Source organism: Panthera tigris, chromosome A2 (genome assembly GCF_018350195.1).
Source record: "Panthera tigris isolate Pti1 chromosome A2, P.tigris_Pti1_mat1.1, whole genome shotgun sequence".
Classification (NCBI taxonomy): domain Eukaryota; kingdom Metazoa; phylum Chordata; class Mammalia; order Carnivora; family Felidae; genus Panthera; species Panthera tigris.
In genome coordinates this window covers 22,101,966-22,121,910 of record NC_056661.1, presented here as the reverse complement: position 1 = coordinate 22,121,910, position 19,945 = coordinate 22,101,966, and the positions used below count along the sequence as shown (strand labels likewise).

General features: G+C 49.1%; 1 protein-coding gene across 1 annotated transcript in view; it reads right to left on the bottom strand.

The window, feature by feature from the left end:
• Positions 1-19,945, bottom strand: part of CACNA1D (calcium voltage-gated channel subunit alpha1 D) — a 301,420-nt gene that overhangs the window by 77,795 nt on the left and 203,680 nt on the right. The window contains exons 10-15 of the mRNA XM_042977073.1: positions 10,544-10,631; positions 9,135-9,161; positions 5,397-5,557; positions 4,390-4,615; positions 4,054-4,261; positions 1,034-1,154 (exon numbers count right to left, since the gene is read on the bottom strand). Of these exons, the coding sequence (XP_042833007.1) occupies positions 1,034-1,154; positions 4,054-4,261; positions 4,390-4,615; positions 5,397-5,557; positions 9,135-9,161; positions 10,544-10,631 (831 nt within the window). The remainder of the gene's footprint in view (positions 1-1,033; positions 1,155-4,053; positions 4,262-4,389; positions 4,616-5,396; positions 5,558-9,134; positions 9,162-10,543; positions 10,632-19,945) is intronic.

Sequence of the window (19,945 nt, the reverse complement as noted above, 5' to 3'; positions counted from 1 at the left end):
GCTTGGGACTTCTTACGAGAAGAATCCCTTTAGGATTCTTTAAAATAAAAAGGTGAAGACCGGGGCACCTGAGTGGCTACGTCAGTTAAGCATCTGACTTCAGCTCAGGTCATGATCTCATGATTCATGAGTTCAAGCCCCACATCACGCTCTGTGCTGAAAGCTCAGAGCCTGGAGCCTGCTTCCAATTCTGTGTCTCCTCTCTCTCTGTCCCTCCTCCCACTCATGCTCTGTCTCTCTCTCAAAAATAAATAAACATTAAAAAACTTTTTTAAAAAGGTGAAGACCAAGAGGTGGTATTCATGTTACAGCCACTCTCCCACCAAGCCCTTATTGAGGACTCCATACACCAGGTCTTGTGCCGGTCAGGGAGGTCAGAGAGAGAAAGAAGACACTGCCGAAAGTTACAGGGTCCTAAAGGCTCTGATGGAGGGAAAGAGAGATCCAAACCTTCAGAAGTCTAGAATTAGAGAGTGCCTCTTGGCAGGAAAAAGGAATAAAAGGAGTTAGAAAAGAGCTCACAGCCTAATACAGCCACTAGCCAATGGACACCTGATCCCCAGAGAGGTACAGATCACCAAAGCCAGATTGGGTCCGGGGAGCTTAGGTCAAGCCACTGCTGATGGGTGCCCACTGGTTAGGAAGCATTTTTAAGAGACACAGATTTACCCCTAACTTCCCAGGTGTGACGGCACGGAGGACAACCGGCTCTGCCCTGAGCCTTCCCTTGGGACCTGTCCAGGAGCTGTGTCACCAAGCTGGGTGACAACTGGTATAGGCCACACACTGGCCCATGCTCCCTTCCCCAGTTTGATCAGTCCTCAAAGCCTCACTGGACCTCTGACCCCATTACACTGTCCCAGCAGCCCTGAAGGAGAGCAGGTGTCGAGCTAACAAGGTAAGGGTGTGCATCTCCCCAGCCCAACTGCCACCGCCACCCGCCACCTGCCACCACGACCACCTCAGGAAAACTCAGACAGGGAGGAACAAAAGGAGATGATGACGACAAAGCCCTGCTCGGCTTGAAGGATACAGTTACCACAAATGAAGAGGATGATGAAGTAGATGCAGACGATCATTCCTGAGGACGACGGGCCGCCATAGGCCATGATGCCATCATACATCACAGCGTTCCAATCTTCACCTGTCAGAATCTAAGAGAACCAAACTGCGGTCAGCCCGCATGCGCTGGACCGCAACTCCCGACGGTCCACCAGAGCTCCCTGGGGGCCACCCGATTCTGGTTTCAGCTGCCTTTCACTGTCCAGTTTGCGCTCAGCAAAGCCACCGGTTTCCCCGTAGAGTTTTCAAAACATTGTTTTCAATTACACAAACACATACGTTAATTCTTCACATGGAAATAAAGTAACACCACATATAAGACTTATGTAGTCTTTGGTGACACCCTAGTTTTGCCCCCACCCCCCGAGAACACGGTGCATCTCTCTCTAGAACCTTTTTGCATGTAACATATAGATACACGTCCAGAGGAAAGAGGTAGTTGGTGTGTTCTCAGATATATTAAACATAAAGAGTGTCTGTCATACTATATGAATTTTCTGCATTTGCTTTTTTTTTTTTCATTCAGCAATATACTCTGGAGACCCTCTGTGTCAGTCAGTGCCCTTCAGTCCTTTTAACGGCTGCCTACTATTCCACGTAGTTAACATACTGTGGAAATGGAGAGTTGGATCCCTGAACTTGTAGAAGCAGTGAACTGCAAATATCTCACGTAAGTTTACAAACTACCTCATGAGTAGGTACTAAGAGCTGCCATAAATTTCCAATTTAACCTTCTCTACTGATGATATTTGATAACTCGATCTATCAGGAGGTAGAATCGGATAAACCTAAATAGCATTTTAAGAACATACTATCTTCCAGGGGTGCCTGGGGGGTTCCGGCAGTTAAGCGTCTGACTTTGGCTCAGGTCATGATCTCACAGCTCATGAGCCCGAGCCCTGCATCAGGCTCTGTGCTGACAGCTCAGAGCCTGGAGCCTGCTTCAGATTCTGTGTCTCCCTCTCTCTCTGCCCCTCCCCTGCTCACTCTCTGTCTCTCTTTCCTTCAAAAATAAATAAATATTTAAAAAATTAATAAAAACATACTATCTTCCAGCAAGAGAAAGAAAGAGGGAGGGAGCACATGTGCTCTTGTATCATCTAGCTGCACCAGATACTTTAAAAAATAGAACTGTCATGGCTGACAACCCAACAGAAACATGGGCAAATGATTTCAAAAGATAAAGCAATTCCCAGAAAAGGAACTATAAATGGCTCTGTGTCCCATGAAAAGGCATTCAGTTTCACTCCTGATAAGAGAAGTAGGAAGACACTATTTTCACCTGTCAGACAACCATCAAAAAGTTTGAACACCCACCATGCTAAAAAGAAATGAGGCGTCAGGCAGTCTCCAGCCCCCATCCCAGGACAGACCGACAGTACTGTGAGGAGCACAGTAGGCAAGATATCAGAGTTGAAAACGGATTCACACCCTTCAGACCAGCAATTCCATTTCTGGGAAATTTATCCACATCTATGCTCACACATGTGCCCAGGGTGTGAGTTCGACGTCGCCCACTGAGCCGAGGCCAGACACAAATAGTCACCAAGCTAGGGACTGGTTACATGAATTAGGGGACAGGCACACCACACCACAGGACTGACGCAGAATCAGAAAGGAGGCAAACTCTTACGGACCAATAAGGAAGGTTCTTAGGGACACTTCAAATGGTAAGAAAATGGAAAATGGCAGGTAACATGAGCCACTGTTTACATCATACTGTATTCGTGGGCAGGTAGGTGGGTCGCTAGGTTCACTGACTCACATCTACGAGCAAATATATCTCAAAGAATACACAGACACCATCCAGTGGTGGTTGCTCCTACAAGGAGAAATTGCGGGCTGCGTGGGAAGGAGACTCATTTGTTACTTTAAACCCTTTTATAAACATTTGAATTTTGTGCTATACACAGGTACTACCAAAACCCACCACCACCATAGGGTTTCTCTGTTTCTCTGAAATAAAAACAGAATAAAGAATAACTAATCAGCGGCTAAAAATTAAGGATAATTCAAATAATTAAAGTATAGTTCAAAAAAAGTATGGCCTCTGGCGGCGACAAGAATTCCATCCACCTCAAAATGACCAAGTGGGAATGAATCCTACAGATCATTCCCTCTAGTCTCTTGTTTTTTTCAGAACGGATAGTGACTTCCCAAGGTCACAGAGCTGAGCACTGAAAGAGCCGGCAGGGTGGCCTCAGTGTCTAGGCCCCTCCCACCATGCCTTCCAGCCTCCCCAGATGGGCTCCCCCAAAGCTGGAGCTCACTGGCATCGTGTGTGAAAGCAACAGGGGCAGAGGGGTCTTTTAAATTTATATGCCACTCGTTCGAGGAAGGGCTTCAGGTCACCACATGCGAAGGCGGGAGGGGGGAGGTTTAGAACACCCAGCTTAAAGCCAGGTGGGAGCAGACACTGCTGCTTTGAGTGCCTAGCCACCTGAGCACCTCTGACACCGTCCCTCCTTCTCAGCCGCGGTGCCTGCCCAGGACCCAACGGCACAGACATGCTCAGGGCCTGCGTGTCCTCATTACATCACGGGCGGGAGAGCAAAAGGGGCTGAAGGCTGTCACAACTCTTTTATCACCCCGATTCCTCTGACTGCACACCAGAGCATTAGGACTTCAGAATTCACCTCTCTGCACAAATCCGTTAGAACCAGGGTCCCAAAGCTGGCCTGCCAGCAAAAATTAGCACAGAACAGGAAGAGGATTTTAGAGCCTGTATCACAGAAACCTCGCAAACCTCACAAAATCAAACAGAAGTTTTTGGTTTGTTGTCCTGTACCATATCCAGTGGTCCTACAAAAAAACACTGAATCACACCACACAGACAGCCGGAGTCAAGTGCGAAACAAGTGGCTTTCATGGTGCCAGATTTGTCAGAGCATTACTGGGGCAGAGGTCGCTAACCACAGCAGAATCATCCCGTCTTCCTGAGTTGTGAACTGACAAGCTGGCGGCTCACACGGGCTCCTCGCGAGGGCTCACCTGGAATACCGTCAGGAGGGCTTGAGGGAAATTGTCAAAGGTGCTCCGCTTGGTCTGCGTTTCGTCAAAATTAAACTTGCCACCAAACAGCTGCATCCCAAGCAAGGAAAAGATGATGATGAAGAGAAAAAGCAGAAGCAACAGCGAAGCAATGGACTTCATGGAGTTTAACAAGGAGGCCACCAAGTTGCTCAGGGAAGTCCAGTGCCTAGAAGTCAAGATGGGGGTGTGAGCCCAGAATGCCCGCAGGACACCGCAGACATCGCTGGACCGGGATGTGGCTGGTCGCCAGCCCCCGGCCAGAAAACACCTGCAGCGAGATACACACATCCTTACCTGGTCACCTTGAAAATCCTTAAGAGGCGCACACACCGAAACACAGAGATCCCCAGGGGAGACATGATTTCCAGCTCCACCAGGATGGTTTCAGTAATTCCACCACACACCACGAAGCAGTCAAACCGATTAAAAAGAGAGACGAAATACGCCTGGAGACCCAAGCTGTACATTTTTACCAGCATCTCGCAGGTGAACAGAGCCAGGAGGACTTTGTTAGCGATATCTGGAAAGACAGAGGGGCGCACGTGCTCGGGGTCTCATCGTGGGACTGGCTCAGACTCGTTTTCCCTCCTCCCACCCCACCAGTCTCTGCTGGAAATGCCCCAGCACTTTGCCCTGTCTTTGCTGTGGCACCTGTTACAGAAATGTAGCGTCAATATTTACGGTCTGTCTCCTGGGTTCAAGTCCTGCTTCTGCTACCACCTAGACATGGGACTCTGGAGCAGCCCCTTGACTTCTCTGGGCTCAGTTTCCCAGACTATAAAATGGGGAGGAGCAGTTTCCCACACAATCTCTGATGCTTTCTAGCCCTAAAAGCCTAGGATTCTGCATTTAGACCAGCATATTATATTTCTCGTCTCCATCAGTCACGGAGGGGCAATCTGGCCTTGCTTAGGTGCCAATGATAGAAGAAGCAGTTGTCTATCAAGTGGCAACCACCACTTGCCAAGAATACCATACAGGAAAATAAAGCTTCCAGTAGGGTCAGGGAGAAGGGAGACGAGGTCCCTCTCAACTGCAAGATTCCTTGATCCTAGGTTGCCACAGGGTTAAGACAATGAGAGGCTCGGGCGTCAATCAGCCCCAAGGTGCTTCACTGACCACGTGACAAGGACTACGCCCCCGCCGCTCTGGGTGCAGCCTCTCTCTGGATGGTTCCACTGTCTTCCAAGCTAGTGCCCTCCAGGAATGTCCTGACATGGCACATTGATAAGACTATGCAGACAGCCTCAGGAGTCCCTAATTCAGAGTCAGAATAAAAAGAGAACAGCCTCTGCTCGTACCTTGAATCTGCGTCAACCAATCAGGCTGGTTGTAGTGCTCGGAGGAAATGGTTAAGGTGTTGAGAAACACCAGGACAATAACCAGCCAGTAAAACGTGACAGACTTCACAGCAGCCCTACATCTCCTGCGATTGAATCGGTTCCAGCGGCGCCAGCGGCGGCTGCAAGAGAAGCAAAAGTTACTCCCCGAATGGCAGACAAAGCATCTGAACGTCCAACAAACGTTATGGAGGGGCGCCTGGGTGGCTTGGTCGGTTAAGCGTCCGACTTCGGCTCAGGTCATGATCTCACAGTCCATGAGTTCGAGCCCCGCGTCGGGCTCTGTGCTGACAGATCAGAGCCCGGAGCCTGTTTCGGATTCTGTGTCTCCCTCTCTCTCTGCCCGTCCTCTGTTCATGCTCTGCCTCTCTCTGTCTCAAAAATAAATAAACGTTAAAAAAAAAATTTAAAAAACGTTATGGAGACATAAGCTGTCTTTAACTCAGGACATCCAGGTCACGGGGTGCAGGAAGGAAAGATGAGAACAAAGGACACAGAAATTAGCAGAACTCATCATAGTAATTGTGTTGGTCTTAAAATACAACTTTTAAAATAGTATCTTGACCTGATCACGCTATCAGTCTCCTTCCTATGGTTTTAGATAACTCCGTAATCTGCCCTAAGCAGTCCTCAAACTAGTGAGAAGAATGTAGATATTCATAGATTCATATGCAGATGCAAAACCGAGCCGCACACACATATGCAGTTCCCACCATATGGTACACGGGTCTGTTCACACTATGGGTGCAGAGAGCCGTCTGGCTCATCATACACATCTCTTGCAGCATCTTAACCGTCGTACAGAATTTCTCAGGCAGCAAAGTGCTCCAAACCCAGTTTTCCTTTTAGGGAAACTTTAGGTCCTTTCTTAAATCTGGGAGGTTCCTCTGGAGCCTGGGAGACTTGTCGAAGCTGAGTAGGACATGAGTCTTCATCCTGAGTCATCAGGTGCCCTTGCTAACTAGCAATGCTCAAAATATACCTTTAGGAGAAGAGCCAATATTGAATCATGTTTTCATACAAATAAGATGAGCTGAGCCAGACAGACAAGTAGCATGTCCTCTACCGACTTTCAGTTCTAGTGTGTCGTTAGGGAAAGGATCCCCTCCCTTAGCCTCTTCTCCCCGTGGAAAACATTCCCTGCCACAGGATGGACTGGTGAGGTGGGTCCCAGAAAAAAGGCCAGCCAAGTGGCGATGTCAGCCCTGTGCAGGCTGTGTTCACTGACGGGGGCCGTGGGCACCTCCTCTGGGGGCCTGAGTCAGAGGAATCTCCAGGCTGGGTCCAAGCTGCAGCGCTGGCTGACTCAGCGGCGTTGCTATGCTAAAAACACCGTAACCCAGGGACCGAGCAAAGAAAGAACCACGCTGACTCTTCAACAAGGCCTGGCACAAGCAAAGTGCATTTTGTTCTTGCTCCTGCTATGCGGTTTCCATGGTAACAGTGGCTGGAAACATGATGACCAGTGTAGAAAAATCCCACTAAAGACTGTCCCCTTGAGGCTGGGTTTCTCCTGAGATACATAATTCAGTCCACACAAGCAAGGTGATCCAAAAAAGAACCAGAGTTGGTGGTTCTATTTATGCTGTAGTGACAAGTCACAAGCATCTCATCATGAGGTCTTGGAGGCTTCACTCTCCCATCCCCTGAAGTCCTGCAGCATTTCTCAATTTGCCCCTCATGGGGCTCCAGACACTGGGTATATGGAGGTGAAGAAGGTGCCTCGTCCTGCGGCCTCTGACCTTGAAAAGCACGCAAGGTTGGGGCATATAACAATTATAAATCCCCACTAAGCACTTCTCTCAGGGTCCCGAGTACAGGCGGAGAGACAGGAGCAGCAAATGCTCTCTGCATGAGGCAGGAAAGGCTTCTCTGAAAAGCTGAGATTTGGGCGGGCTCTGGATAACAGAGTAAGGATTCACCAGGGGGCAGACGGGAGGGCACTCCACCCCAGGTGAAGGGGACTGAGGTGGGAAGAAACCGCATGTTGAAAACTGAGAGCAGTCCAGTTACCACCACAGAGTGGGGAATAAGGGGGCAGTGTCCGAGGATCAGGCCAGAGAGCGAGCTGGGGCCCAAATTATGAAGGAATGAATACGCCCTCTGGCAACAGGGAGTCAGGGAGGGGCCTTTAATTGTTCTTTTTTAAGTCCAGTTTATTGAGATACGATAGATATGTGGTAACTATTAACATTTAGGAAGAGGGTTTGTAACCACCACCACAGTCAAGAGGTAGAAGATTTGCATCACCCAAAGAACTTCCCTCACGGCCCTTTGTGACAGTTAACCCACCCTCCTCACCTCAGCCCCTGAAAACTACTGTTTTTTGTCCGTATTGTTTTGTCTCATCCAGAATGTCCAATAAATAGAATCACACAATACAGAGCTTTTTGAGACTTGCTTCTTTCACGTAGCAAAAATACGTTCCAGATTCGTTTGTGTTGTATCTATCGGCAGTTTTTTCCTTCTTATTGCTGAGCGTTATTCTGTCATATGCGCGAACTACGATTTGTCTACCCATTCGCCATCTGACGGACGCTGGAGTTATTTACAGTTTATAGCGATTACATATAAAGTTGCTGTAAACTCTTATGTAAACATTTTTCATGCAGGCACTGATCTTCATTTTATATAAATATCTCGGAAGTGGAATTGCTGGGTCATACAGTAAATAGATGTTTAACTTTCCAAGCAGCTGTCAACTTGTTTTCAAAAGGGCCGTGTCTTTCAACCTGTAGGAACATATGGGAATCCCCACCAATCTGCATCCTTGTCAGCACTTGGTATTGTCAGATTTTAAAATTTGATCTGTAGGTGTAAAAAATTTTCTAATAGGTGTATAGTGATGTCTCACCGTGATTTTAATTTGCATTTTCCTTGTGACCAATGATCATGTCATGTGCTTCTTTGTCATCCACCTCTCTTTGGTGATATACTTGTTAAAATATACTCTTTTTTATAGTTTTCCAATTATTCACACCATATTTATGTATTATTCTTCTCATATACTGGATACTAGTCCTTTATCAAATGTTTTGCAAATGTTTTTTCTTCCGGTCTGGAGCTTGTCTTCTCATATGGCCAGTGTTTTGGGTTTCGTCTCTAAGAAACCTGTGCCTGACCCAGGGTCACAAAGATTTTTCTCCTGTGTTTTCTTTTAGAATGTTTACAGTTTTAGGTTTTATATTCATATGTCCACTTCAAGTCAATTTTTATAGTAAAATGTTGTTTTTAATTGAAAAATAGCATTTATATGGAAAAGTATACAAATCATAGGTATATGGTTCAATGTGTTATTACCAACAAAACATGTAACCTGCATCCAGAGCAAGGAACACAACATCACTAGCACCTCAGAAGACCTCTTGAACCCCCCTCCATAAAAAACTTGTAAGCAGAAAAGAGACAAGAAGAATCCCTCTTTAAGGACAGACTCTGGGCAGGAGTATGAAGGGTTGATTGGTGACAAGAAATTGTTCGTTGTTACGTCCTGTCAGTTTGTCTTGGGGCAAGATCTTCAGCACCTACTCTGCTGCTCTCCAGGGCAGGTGTTTGATACTTACTGGACAGACCGATCTTCAATATGAACGTTCTAGCCCACAGAGTAAAAACCAAGTCTAGAGCAACTCCATGTATAGTTGAGAAGTTAGAAAGTAAAACACCAGCACACAGACTTAAGAAAAAACAGAAGATACTGACCTGAGCTTGGATTTTGAGATGGCTTGGCTAAAAGAAAGAAAGAAAGAAAGAATACGATTTCGATTAGGAAGGTTTGAGCATTTTCTCCCCATCACTTCAGCTAAGAGATGGAAAAGCCATGCACAGAAGCCTGGGCTCAGCATCCCCAGCTTCCCCAGTGAGCCAGCAGGGGTGAGAGCAGAGCAGGAGGCGAGGTCTGCCGGGGCCATGCAGGCCAGGCTGACACCCACCGGGGCCCAGGCAGAAGACTCTTAGCCGGCTGCCCTGTGCAGCCCTGTCACAGGCCATTGATGACAGGGGAGGGGAGGGGTCCTTCTCCCCTGACCCCACTTCCCCAGACTGAAGTCCCCCCACCCACACCCCTGCTTGCAACTCAGCCACACTGTGCTGCTACTACAGCAAGAGAAGCACTGGATTAGGAGTCCTGGCTCTGCTATCCACTAACTGCATGGGTTCGGGCAAGCAGCACAACTTTTTGAGCCTCAGTGTTCTCATCTGTAAAATGAGGATAACGAACCCATCCCCCCGCCTACTTTACAATGTTGTAGAGAGGGTGGAGCAAGACAATGGAGGCAAACGCACTTCTTAAATTGCTGAGCATTCTGCCCAAAACACATTATTTTTACGAATCTCTGCAAGAAGATCAAATTTTCTTAAAAACACCGCCTCTACTTTACAGAGATAAGACCTAAAGGGTACCAGCAGAAAGCAAATGAAATAAAATCGCATGGGCTTCCCAGAGTAGGCAGTACTCTGCACATTGCACACTGCTGGTCCCCACCAGGGACCAGGTTATCTAGACAGAAGCCAACAGGGGTGAATGTGGTGGCGCCCTCCACTATTAGGAGAGGGTGGTGCAGGGCTCCAAAAACAAGTGCCGTGAGCAAAGGATAGTGGGCTCTCAGTGTCCAGCCCCGTGTACGAGGCCGCAGAGAACCCGCCAGTGAAGGAAAACTTAAATATGCAGCGCATTCTGTCAGCCGCTCTGCCATACAAGCGCTTCATCAAGGCACGGATGCCAACAGCAGACAGGGAGGAGAATCAGGCCTGTTACCCCCACCGCCGACACCCAGAGGGCCCAGCCTTGGCCGTGCCTCTTCGTTTCCACCAGCACCTAGTGGAACAGTGGAATTGCCGGGTTACCTGGCACGCCCCGCAGCAGGCTCTGCCTCAGCAGGACGGGCTGCTCTGGGGGAAGAGGCATGTGAAACGCCGGGGGCCTGGGGGCCTGGGGGCCTGGGGGCCTGGGATGGGAGGGGGGACCAAGGGGTCCAGGGTGAGCCCACCCACCCCTCGTGCACCTGAGGCTATGGCCCTGGGGCTCCACTGAAATCTGGGGTGCCTTCCCCCACACGTGCTCCTCCAAGAAGACAGGAGGGGGCAGGAGGGCCAGCGGCCTCCACACTCACCAGAGACTCCCACAGCCGCCTTGGTTCTCGCCTCCACCACTTACGTTCTCCGTGTTCACAGACTCTGTCTCGCTGGTCGGCATGCTGGCTGCGGGGAGAAGACAACGCTTTAGACGGGCACGTTGGTGGCTCTACGTGCCCTGGAGTTGGCTGGATGCAGAGGCAGGCCCTCTGGGAGCCTGGGAGGAGGGTGGGGGAGGGTGAGAGGTCAGGCACCTCCAAGGCAGGGACCCTTTGCTCCCAGGACCTGATCTGCCATTCTGCAAAGAAAGCCCATAGGGTACCCCTCCTCCCCATCGGGAGGAAATTCAGCCTAGGGGAGGAACTCTGGGCCTCACACCAGCGTATTCTCTTGACTTCCAGGAATGCACTGCGTGAGGCCACCAAAACAACTCAGTCACAGTGACATCTCTGTTTGCCTCAACTGCCGCTCTCTAGAAAATCTAGACCAACACTTCATATGTGAATTCTTATTTTAAATATACTGAAGGAGCAGACGTATCAGATGCAGGAGTACATGAGGGTACCAAGCACAAAATCTTTTTAAAAATTTCAGAACGCTACTCATTATTGACTAATTTGTCTGATGTCTACATTCCACCGAACCAGTGCAGCCAATACGCAGAAGGCTCTTACCAAAGCGGCCAGAACCAGAGCACACAGAAAGCATACAGTCTGATGGGTAGAAGGTTTGCTCCCAACCAGTGACCAGAGGGCAAAGCTGACCGTGGTCTCAGGGTCACCGGGGTCTCTGGACACGTGTCACTCCTCTACAGCTGGATCCTGAGCAGAGGAAGTAGAGGGAAGGGAGAAAGGCACCGAGGGATGCTGGGAGGTCCAGGGACCCACCATCTGGCACATGGGCATTATTTCTCATCCACCTGACTCAACCCTATAGCATCACAGGCATGTGTTGGAGCCGGGCCAGGAAGGAGATGCAGGGCATAAAGAGGGACACAGCGCTGCACCTGCCTTGGAAAACCAATGGATGCCAATTAACTCAGAAGAGAGCCGCCTCAGGGTTCCGTGCAAGGAGTCCTGGAAACACATAGGAAGGAATGATGAATTCTGCCCTGGGTTAGGAGAGGGGTTCACTGAAGATGGAAATGTGGGAGAACCGCCCAACCACGTGCGCTTCTTTACCCTGATGCCTAATTTTGAACTGTAGTGACCGTCTTTTATAGACCTGATGGTAGCAACGGGAAGGCCGTCCCCCTGTGGGCTCTGCCGACATGGCTTTTCTTAGCAAGGATGGCTCCAGTTTGACCTGCAAAAACGGGCAGTGGTGCCGCAGGGCCCTGGCGGAGGCTCTTAGGCCGGCCCAGGTGCAGAGGGCAAAGGAGCCGGGTCAGCAAGTGCCATGGTGTGGCCGCGTGTCTGTGGGCCCTGCTCGGACAAGGGCTGGGCTCCCAGAGAGCTGAGACACATCTTTCCTGCCGAAGGGAATCCTTTTCCCTCTGTGGGCACCTAAGTCCCATAGCCATGTCCAGGAGCATTTAGGCAAAAGTATTGAAAGCAAAATGAGCAAAAATTACAGACCGACATCGCACTACAGATACTCTCTCAGAATAAACATTTTTCTTTCTCAATTAATTCAAAAGAAACCAACTACAAGCTTTCATTCACTTTTTTACTACTCCACTCAAAAAAAAAAAAAGACAAAAATAAAAAACCCCACATAATCCAACCGCAGATAAACCTTTAACAAAGGCTCCATAAACACACACACACACGAGCTGTTCCTGCAATTTTCTTCTCCATGACTGATCTGTGCTCTGACTTGAGGAGAAAGACGAAAACACTGTAAAGTGCAATGAAGTTCATTGTTAATGTGTTCCTCCCATAGGTCACCCTTGTCTTCAGTGACAAAGAACATCACAGTGGGAGACTCCTACAAACGTGACCATGAGTTGTCTCTGTGCAATGCTTTTTCTTGGTAGTAACTGTCACTACTAACTAAGGGGACAGAAGTTGACAGCAGGATGACATGGGGCATGGGGCGGGGCGTCGTCCACAGGCCCCAGTTAGCTGGACAGAGTCCCACCTCTCTGCAGGCTTTAATGTCCCATCTGAGAAGTGGTGTTACTAACTCTCCACACTCTTGAGGGTGACTTCCATCTCTAACAGGTTAACACTTCACGGTTCTACTATTAATCATACTGTAACTGTTATTACTATTTCCAAAAGAGCAAACTTCTGAACAGGCTAAATCTTTGTGGCTTCTCACTCTTCTAGGGCCACGTCCCATGATGCTGTCAATACAGTTGCTGCGTTGCATTCCTGGAGCTTCATTTTTTAAACACTCCGATGGAAACAGATAAATTACGTATTGGCTTTGGTAAATGCAGGGGGGCATTTTGCATTTCTGGCTCTGTGCCAGTTACCAGTGAATGAAATGTACTAGTTACTCTCTGGACATGGGAACCAAGTGGGGAGAAAGATAAGAAATAAAGGCAAACTCCCTAGACAGAAACGAAGAGAGGTTAATTATGTGGCACAGTGTCAGGGCTGGCTGCACAGATGGAGAGAAGTTTCCCTGCCCTCCAGGCAGACTCCATCCTTCAGGTGGGGTGGGACGGTGGCTAAGAGCAGGCTCTCCGGTCAACCAGATCTAAATTTAACTGCACCGATATGGTCGAAGTCTCCAAGGCTCTATGTTCCCATCTGTGAAATGGAAAGTACCCACCTCACAAGGCTGTTGGCAGAATTAAGTGAGATAAAATACACTGTGTGTTTTTCTCACAGTCCTGGGTCATCCTATGTGGGTCCAGAGTGTTGGGCAATCGGTGAGGCTCATACATGGTAACTATCGTCTCAAGAAGGCTCTCCCGGAGTCCCCTGGAAGCAAAGCAACACTCCCCTCATGGCCCAAATCCAGGGTCCCTTTGCCCTGACCACTTCCAGTATGGCACAGAGACATCCAGTCTGAACAATCTTCCAGGCTCCTTAGTCAGTTTTGGCTATCACTCTTGGTTTGCAGCTTTTCTGCCTAGCTTAGCCTGATGTAGACATAGCAACTTTTCTATCATTATTGTTTGACATCTAGAGAGCCACAGACCCATAATAAATAACTTAAGCCAGAATGACATCAACCAGGGCTGAGGAGGCGGCAAAGGGGAGGCAAAGGAAGAGGACGGTGACTATGCTATAATCAGTGACTCGTTTGATCCCAGAAATGGACTGTGATCCAGTCCCTGCATCTGAGCAGAGGAACCAGGCTCTGATGGGGCCCGGCAGCCTTTCTACGTGCCCCAGCCCCTCCCTCCCTATCACAGGGTAGCATTTCCTTTCCCCAAAGTACAGAGACCGCAGGCCCAGTGGGCAAAAGCATTTCACCCTCCACTTGTACGAGGCACTCATTGTTTTTAATGTTAAAAAATTGGTCCGAGTTTTACTTCACTCAGCCCCAGTGGGACTTCATCTATGTTTTTAAAATCAAGACAGGAGGATCACAGGCTGTTAGAACTGGAAGGGGCCTTGGAGCTTACATGAAGCAGCTCTGTAGTTTCACAGATAAGAGACCTGACCAATCTGCCTTGGGACACACAGGCCTGCGTGAGAAAGCCCTCCTGCTTCTCACCCGGCCACACCCCCTGTGCTTATGGTATGGGCTTCAATATGCCGGGACACGTGTGCGTTATTGATGTATGTTGATATGTATGCTGGTGTATCCTTAAAATTACATTTCATATACTTAAACATACTGGTATATGTTGGTATATATTGGTTTATCCTTAAAATGCCACACACTAAAAGTTCCAAAAGCCAAGTAAGCCTATTATCCAGCAGCCTTGGTTTGTTCTCCCGATGACCTCAGTTAACCCCTAGAAACCTGGCCTACAGCCAGGCCACCTCCAGGAGACCACCCCAGCAAGGAGAGAGAGAACAAGGATCAAGCGACTATGGTGACTACTGGGACTTAATGAAAATCCATGTAAGCAAATCCATGGGAAAACCACTGGAAGACATGCCTTTACCCTAAATGGCCGCCCCGTTCAGGGTGACCACACTGTCCCCTTCAGTACAGATTTAAGTCATTGCTGACAAGTGGCTTGGCCTCGTTAGGGATGCAGGCGGAGACACCCCTCAGATCCCACCATGTGATCTGCCGGAAGAAGTAGGCCAAGGGGGCCATCTGCATGCAGAGAAGTTGTAAATCCTTTCCCCTCACACATTCCAGGGAATTTGAGAGCTCTGCTGAGCAAGTTTTCACTTTTTTAAATATAAGTTTTAAAACTATTTCCAGGGGCGCCTGGGTGGTTCCGTCGATTAAGCATCCGACTTCGGCTCAGGTCATGGTCTCGCGGTTCGTGAGTTCGGGCCCTGTGTCGGGCTCCGTGCTGACAGCTCGGAGCCTGGAGCCTGCTTCAGATTCTGTGTCTCCCTCTCTCTCTGCCCCTCCCCCACTCCCAAAAATAAACAAACATTAAAAAAATTTTTTAAGCTATTTCCAGAATCCGGGTGAAACCAGGCATCCGGGTGAGCCCGTCTAGAACAGGACGCTGACTTGTGCTGCAGTCTGCCCGCTGGAGATCTAGGGGAGCTCAGGGCCAATGCTCTGTAAGCTATTCCGGGCTCCAGGATCAGGAGGAGACCTCCAGGGCAGGCGCTGAGGCTTGCATGTGGGTGGACCGAGAAAATGCCCTGAGGACCGCTGCTGGTGAGGAGGCGACACCAGACAGCAGCCCAGTGGGCCCAGCTCTGCGGACGAAAGCCGACCTGACCTTCCCAGGCGGGGCCCTGCTAGGAGTAGTCTCTGTGAACCCGCCCTGCTTCTAAGATCTAGATGCCATTATGGGCAATGCCGCACAAAATAAGCCAGGGAAGGACACCGCTGTTCAGCCCAGCACAACTAGCTAGCATTTCCACCAACATGTAAATGCTCCTCTGTTTACACTCACTGCCAAGAACATAGTTCTCAACCAAATCTGCCTGACTTGTGAATTCAGAGAGAATCCAACACACACACACACACACACACACACACACACACACACACACGGTGAATGAGGCTGTGTGTGGGTTCAAGCAGGCAGCCCCACAGCTATGTTCCCCATTAGCAGGTATAGCAAAATCTCCAACATACTTCCTTCAGTGTTGGAGCCTACTTAGGTCAAAAGATGCACACACAAAAATGTCAGAAAAGCTGGGTCTTTGTCACTGGTAACGTGGGGACAAGTCCCTTCCCTTTTCCTCCCTGGGCTTAGCTAATCTATAAAATGAGTTGTTGAGTAATATCATCTCTAAGACCCATTTACCTCTGACCTGCTTGAACTGCTGAAGAGACGAAACACCCACAGGCTGTCTGGTTTTACCGCCCGCACTGAGGGAGTTTCCTTTGCACTCCCTCAGCTTGGTGAGGACAGCAGGGAATGAGCAGTATTGTGAAGCACCTGCCCACCACTTCTCAGAAGGGCCACCAGGAGTCCGGCAGCCTGACCGGGAGAAGTGATCACAAGCCACCTCCAGGCAGAGCCCCTGGGGCAGGGAGCAGCCCCTGAGAGGCCTCAGCCAGCCACAGGAGACCCAGGACCCATGCCAGCTGAGCCCAGAGCTCCCCAGCCTTCTCCACAAGCCTGGCACACCACGTGTCCTTCACAGATGTCCTGGGCTTCTTGGAGCCGTGGTCCTCTGTTCTCTACAGGACAGGTTCTCTTGTACACTCATGGATGCCTTTCAGCATTGGCCTCCAAGCCTAAGCAACCTAAAGCTTCTCACTCTTTCCTTTCAAAGGGTGGAAGCATGAGGTTGGACAACGGAGTGGTGGCAGTCATGGCTGCCTTCTTCAGGGATAGGGGATCCAAAGTCAAGATCTTGTGGTTTTTTTATCTTATTTTCATGACAAGCACGAGCAGTGCCATGACGTCCCCTGAAGGAATTTGCCTGTGCTTGCTAGTAGGGACACGCTTAGCTGTCACAGGGTAACAGACTCTGATTGCTGTAAAGAAGCCAGACTCTTCTTGGGGAATGTGGGTCAAGGCCAGACCAAGGTTTCTGTGTCTAAAGCAGGAATGATGCCCTGACGATAATTATTTCTGTATGACTGATGACAGGGGGAGCACGGCATCCACACAAGGGCCCTCACCCCAACAGCATCATCAGGGGTCTTTTTTAGGATCGTGGGGAGTTTTGGTCGATAAAAGACCTCCCCCACTCAAAATACAACGTTTCCTAAAAATACGAGGCTTATTCCTCTCCCTGTATACCTCAGAAAGCTAACAAAACATCCTGGAAAAATCCCAAGACCTGAGTCCCTGTCAGGAGGCTGGGTACCTGCATACCCCACGAGAGGTCTCTTCTCTTCTGGGGACAGAACACTCATCTTCTCATGGTGATGTGCCCAGGGCTGTGGTCCTCAGTTTTCTTATGTCGGTGACAATATTTCCCACTTAATTGAAGCCCACTCTTCTGCAGAGGCCTCCAGGAGCTGCATCAAGGCCGGGTCTTCTTTGCAAACCTCTGCAAACACTAACCGTATGTGAGCCAGCCCCAGCTCTGTCCCTAACTGGCCTACCCCCACACAAGGCTCTTTCTCCTCTCAGGGCCACAGTGTGCTCTCCGGAGCGCAAGGACCTTATGTCTGACACTCTCCACTCCTGTCCACTTTCAAGTCTTCTGATGACCGTAGATGCTAAAAAGCCTTTAGTCAGTCCGCCCGTGTCTTGTTCAAGTCTGGGTCCTACAATCTACAAGCTCAGCATTCCCATGATGGGAGAGGCTACGGCCACAATGTAATGTGTCCCCTCTGCTGCCTTGGCAGTTGGCTTTGTGTCACTATTTACAGTCAAATAGACTCTTCCTCCAGAGTCTGACCAAGGCCCATCTCAGTGGCAGTAACTAGGCGGACCATGTGGTATGCACAGGCAAAGCTTCACGACACTTTAAGACTATAGTGGTGACCTGGCAGGTAGGACACGACATGAGTTGTCTGCCTAACTGCCCTACGTGCGGACGTTCCTGCCTCTGACCCCAGGGTTTACAATAAGGGTCTATGTTTAGCATTCTTTTTTAAAAATTAATTAATTTATTTTGAGAGAGAAAGACAGCACGAGCAGGGGAGGGGCAGAGAGAGAGAGAGAATCCCAGGCAGGCTCTGCACCATCGGCACAGAGCCCGACGTGGGGCTTGAACCCACAAACTGCGAGATCATGACCTGAGCCGAAACCAAGAGTCGAGCACCACCCAGGCGCCCCTAGCATTCTTTTTTTTTTTTACTTTTTTTTTAAGATTTTAAAAATTTATTATTTTTAAAATATAATTTATTGTCAAATTGGCTTACATACGGTATGTAAGGTGTGCTCTCGGTTTTGGGGGTAGATTCCCGTGGTTCATCACTTACATACAACACCCAGCCTAGCATTCCTTTTTTAAAGCATAGCTTGAAAATTAACTGTGCCCCACACGAGCCCTTTCCTCATTCCAATGACAAAGGCAAGTGCCCCCAAATCTTTGCATCCTAGGAATAGATTTTTAACTTCATTCTGGAAACTGGAACTGCTAGTTTTAGCATGTCCTGGACAAACCAACCAGAGGGTGGAAAACCAGCAGGCTGTTTGAAAAATGTAACCTGGAAAATAAAAATCAATCAAATAACATCATTGGAATTTCTAAACAGTTTAGATGAAAAAGCCTCACTGGGGAAACGTGTTTAAGAAGTCTGTCTTCCAGTCTAAGAACATTCGTGCTGAATTAAATGTTCCAAAGGGGTTCGACTGCTTCTTTAAAAGGTATAGTTCAAACAGAAAGGAAGCTGCAATGCTGTCTTGGCCAAACCACACATTTGGGGTAAAGGCAAGAAGAAAACAACATGACCGAGGTTCAAAGAAATCAAGCAGTTCAAACATAGGCATCTTATAAACACACCACACGGGCACATGCACTTCACACCAGGCCCATGTGCAAGGAGAAAGCACCAGAAGCCTCAGGACAGGAGTCTCCTGAGGGGAAGTTCAACCTCAGCCATTTACCGTGATCTTTAGCCCTGCGTTGACGAAAGCCGCAAAACTTCCTTTTCTTCTTATCCTCTTTTAGCAGGTCGGCCACCGTGACTCCTTCAGGTGGAACACAGGCAATGTCATTACAATTCAGTAGAGGGCAGCAGAGAGCAGCAGGAGCAAGGGAAACGGGGCCCAGAGGACCCGAGAGGCGGCCACATCCGTGAATCCCGAACTGTCTTCCTCACGTGGACATCTATCGTTCGGGGTCTGACCAGTAGAGGGGAAGTGCGTTTTCCATAGCTAGGATACCAAATGCCTGACCCTAGGAACCTGTCCTAAATAAACAACCAACTAGCCCATCAGAGACTAAGCTTCCTAGGGTTTGGCTTCCCTGCTAAGAAGGGCACTAGGAGAGGGCACTTGGCAGCAGTTAGGGGTCCTGGGTGGGCAGGTCCAGCCCGTATCGCCCTGTGGGTCAGGACACATGGGGGTTTGATAATGGGCTCTGGACTTGGACAGGCCAGATCTAACCTCAGCCCCACCACTTCCTGGCTGGAAGACCAAGGACAGGTTACCTGATTTGGTAAGTCTTTGCTTATGTTAGTAAACGGTAAACAGTAAACACAGTAAATATAAGTGTTGGCAAGGCGTGGTCAACCATTATGAGTATAACTCCCCTGTGGCCACTAGGTCACAAGAAAAATGAATGTAGGGTTTCCAGCTCTTTCGGGCTCTGGGATATGCTATGACTGCAGGTAGGCTAGTCTTCAGGGTAGAGGCCACACGCTCAAGGAAGAGGGCTGCAGGGGCAGCGGGGGGAAGCAGAAGGAATCCTGAGTGGGTAAGGACATGGAGAAATGGGCACCCATAACATGGTGATGTGCATGAGGACCACCGGGCATGACACATTTCTAAAATGGGCATCGTCTGGGACCCAGCAAATCCCTTTCTGGTACTCTCTCCCACAAGAATGTGAACATCCATGTGCATGCATTTGTGTGGATTCACGGTGGCTCATGTGAAAACGAGCAGAACCTGAGTTCAAATCCCAGCTTGGCCACTTGACAAGCATGCGACCCTGGGAAGCTACTTAACCTCTTTGTGCTTCAACTTCCTCATCTGTCAAGTTCTTGCCTCCCACGGTGCTGTGAGGAATAATGGATGAGTACACCCATGGCCTGAGAACAGTGTCTGACATTTAGGAAGCACTTGATAGATGTGAGATGTTATTATTCTGTGTTCTTTCATCAAACAAACAATCATTGGGAGCTCATATGTGTGACAAGGACCACGCCAGGTTCCAGCCACACCGTGGAGAACAGGAACAGACCCTGTACCTACCCCCAAGGAGCTCACAGTCTCCTCGTGTTAGAGGAAGACATTTGTCAGACAATCACACAAAGGATGCATAAAGACACGCCTCTGACACCTGCTATAGAGGTCCAGGTGCTAGAGAGTATACAGT